We start from the raw sequence: 3,204 nt of genomic DNA on the forward strand, positions 1-3,204 counted from the left end.
GACGGCGAACTGTCTGGGGGATAATGACGAAATGAGAAAAAGAGAGGAGAGGGCACGGATTACCCCTTGCCGCCGAGCCCGTACGCCGATAGACTCTGCGGCGCTGCTGCTGCACGGCGGCGTGGAGGGCCACGGATTGCCGTGCGAGACTCTTCAACACCAAATGTAGGTCAAGGTCGTCCCAGTGCAATAAGGCGGGGATGTGCAGCCCGGAGCTGGGGTGCGAGGGAGGGGGGAGGGGCAGCATCCAAATCAAAGTAGGAGGGCCTAAGAGGCGGAGGGCGCGCGTCCCCGCCACCGTGCCGAGCAATGCCAGCCACCCCGACCCCCCTTCCCCCCACCGCCGGCAATGCGATGCGGCGTGCGGGGTGCATCTCAAACGAGTCCCATTTGGAGGCGGAGGCCAACTGGGGGCCGGGACGCCCCCGGGTGCCCCCCCGGAGTGCAAAGTGCGGTGCATGCATAGCGCGACGACCGAGGGCCGGCCTTCGCCGCCGCAAGGGCGCGGACCATTCCACAAACAATCTCACTTATTGCAGCTGCATTTGGAGGGCCCTCTTCTCTCATCCAAGCTAAGCTCTCGTTTTCTCTCTCTTTCTCTCTCTCCCTCTCTCTCCCACACACCTTTCTTTACGCAAAAGTTTTAAATGCGACTGCAACTTTTCTTGGTTTCTCTGGTCCCGATGGTTATGTCGTCGATTTGGCAGGGTGTTTAGTAGGGGTGGAGAGTTCGGGGCGCGATTGCACGTGTAGCAGGGGCGGCACTCGGCTGCGCCCGGCCGGGGAGCGGGCACTGGATGGGAGGGGTACTGGTTGAGCCGGAGAGACTTGTCCTGGCGGAGTCAGGGGCGGGCGGCGGGGGGTGTCACACAGGAATGCCATAAGGCCGCGAAGAATGAAGGGGGGCTGGGTGGGGGCGACCAATATGAACGTCTAGCTCTCCTTTTCCTGCCTCGCTCCTTTGAGCCCTCTATCTCTCTCTGACTCTCTTCCTCCACCCATCCCATCTATAACGCCCGCAAAAGAAGGTCTATACATAATGGGTTAGTTTGTCATTCTATAGAGGATAGAAGTCGCCAGTCCAACAGAAAGACAATTATTCGGGAGATGGGGACGACGGGAGGGGCACTGCTTGTTTATGGTGACAGCAATGTCCCCGGACATCGGCAGCAGTGGCGGCGGCAGTAGTTTAACGACCGCCCGTCTCATGTCGTCGGCTTCCTCGAGTGTAATTCGGACGAAAAGCGGCGGCAGCCGCCTATGTTGGCATGGCCACGCACAACTACTTAGTGCTGGGGGAGCTGGACAGCAATTACTGACGGCCGAACACGACTACTTGCAGTTGTTGCACTCACCCGAGCTGTGCGGCGAGCTGTTGGAGGAGCCGTAGCCGTCGTCGAGCTGCTGGGCCGCGGAGGCGATGCTGGCGGGGGAGGCTGGCGCCGGGCCCGAGACGTGCTCGACGACTCCGCCGCCGCCGCTGCCGTGGTCCGCAGAGGACGCCGACGACGCTGTGGCCAAGGGGGCGGGACCCCCGCCGCCGGGGCCGGGGCCACCGCCAGAGCCACCGCCGGGGCCGCCGCCGGGGCCGCCGGGGTTGGCAGCCCCCGGGGGGCCGCCGCCGGGCCCACCCCGGATCACCACGAGCTCCATGACGACGTGGCCCTTACTGCATGCTCATGACCTGGAGGGGCAGCCAGCGCGACACAGTCGTCGTGAGAGGAGGAAGGGTCCGCCGCACGGCCACACTGCCGGTGGGCGCAGCTTGCGCAGTCGGGTGCAACTCGCGGGGCTTTGGCACGTGCCCGTCAAACGCTCTCGTGCCGAGCCTTGGCTATCCATAATGAAGGAAGGTCTCGAACGGCTGACGAGCTGCTGCCCCCGCCCGGCCCGGGCCCGTCACGATGTCGGGAGCGGCCAGAGCAGAGCGGCGCGCGCCCGTGTGCGTACCCTGACCTTTTGCGCGACCCAAACAACACGCGGCGAGCAGTTTCGGCTGAAGCAGCCCAGGAAGGACAGGACACGGCGGCGGCCGCGACGTGGGAGGCGATCCGGGCCGCGACAGTGTGTAAAGATATGGGGAGGGAGTCGGCTGAGCCGTCGCGGCTGACCGACACGACTCTGGCAGCCTTGGAGCCGCACAAGCCGCACCTCGCGCAGCCACCGCGCGGCACACGGCCTCAGACAGGCGCAGCCGCCGCGGATTACGGACAAATGTTTACCCAAGTCCTGGAAAACCGTCGTGAGCCCAAGCGCGCAGTCGTTTGTTCAGCAAAAAAAAAAAATAAAAAAAAATACTCAAGTGACGCAAAGTGATGTCAAATCAGGGGTAAACTCAACAATTGGTTTCTTTCAAGACAAAGGTAGCCGTCGTCGTGCGTGGGTCTTATTGGTGGACACTATTGCGATGTTAATTTTGATGTACAGAATGCTGATTGGGACTGCGTATTTATGGTTTTGAAAGAAAAAAAAAGCAGAACGTGTGCAGCAAGCCCTAGAAGAAAATAACTGAAGCCACTTTCAAAAAAAGAAGGTTTTTACTTTGAACTTTGAACCATATGTCATTGTGTACTGTAAAAAAGTATTTTTTTAAACTATTTTTCTTTCACGCTCTTGATTGAGTACAATGGTGGAATTCCAAAGCGCAATTTTACATCCATCAAGAGTGTTACTTCTTTGCTGCGTGATTAAATAAAAACTAAAAAAAGGCATGTATCTAACCCCCGAAACAGTTCACTCCTACCAATCTTTTTCAATTTCCAACTGGATGGCACTCTTCCATGTTGATGATGCTGCTGCTTCTGGTGGCATACCTGGGGAATGCCTCGCACGTCTTCTCGTCGCTCATCGCTCAGTTGTATGACATGATGCTGTGTCACGTTAGTGTGACGAACTGCTGCGGTGCACTGTGTCACACTCGCAGCGTTACACTGGTTTTACGTGGAGCTATGTCACGTGTCACGTCAGTGTCACTCACTGGCGCAGTGCATTGGGTCACACTCGAAGCGTATCACTGGCGTTACGAGATGCTTTGTCACGCCAGTGCGGTGCACTGCTGTGGCACACTGATTCACACTCACAGCGCAACACTAGCGTTACGAGGCGCAATGTCACGACAGTGTCACGCACTGCTGCAGTGCATCGGCTCACCCGCAGCGTCACACTGGCGTTACGAGGCGCTAGGTCACGACAGTGTCACGCACT

General features: G+C 58.8%; 1 protein-coding gene across 1 annotated transcript in view; it reads right to left on the reverse strand.

Annotated features, from left to right (window-relative positions):
- LOC113215077 (sodium-dependent dopamine transporter-like) overlaps window positions 1–3,198 on the reverse strand; it is a 69,624-nt gene extending 66,426 nt beyond the window's left edge. Inside the window, exons 1-2 of the mRNA XM_052266472.1 lie at window positions 2,814–3,198; window positions 1,356–1,684 (exon numbers count right to left, since the gene is read on the reverse strand). Of these exons, the coding sequence (XP_052122432.1) occupies window positions 1,356–1,653 (298 nt within the window). The 5' untranslated portion in view covers window positions 1,654–1,684; window positions 2,814–3,198. The remainder of the gene's footprint in view (window positions 1–1,355; window positions 1,685–2,813) is intronic.
- Window positions 3,199–3,204: the final 6 nt, after the last annotated feature.

The sequence above is a fragment of the Frankliniella occidentalis genome, unplaced genomic scaffold (assembly GCF_000697945.3).
Source record: "Frankliniella occidentalis isolate FOCC.00 unplaced genomic scaffold, Focc_3.1 Scaffold39, whole genome shotgun sequence".
Lineage (NCBI taxonomy): Eukaryota > Metazoa > Arthropoda > Insecta > Thysanoptera > Thripidae > Frankliniella > Frankliniella occidentalis.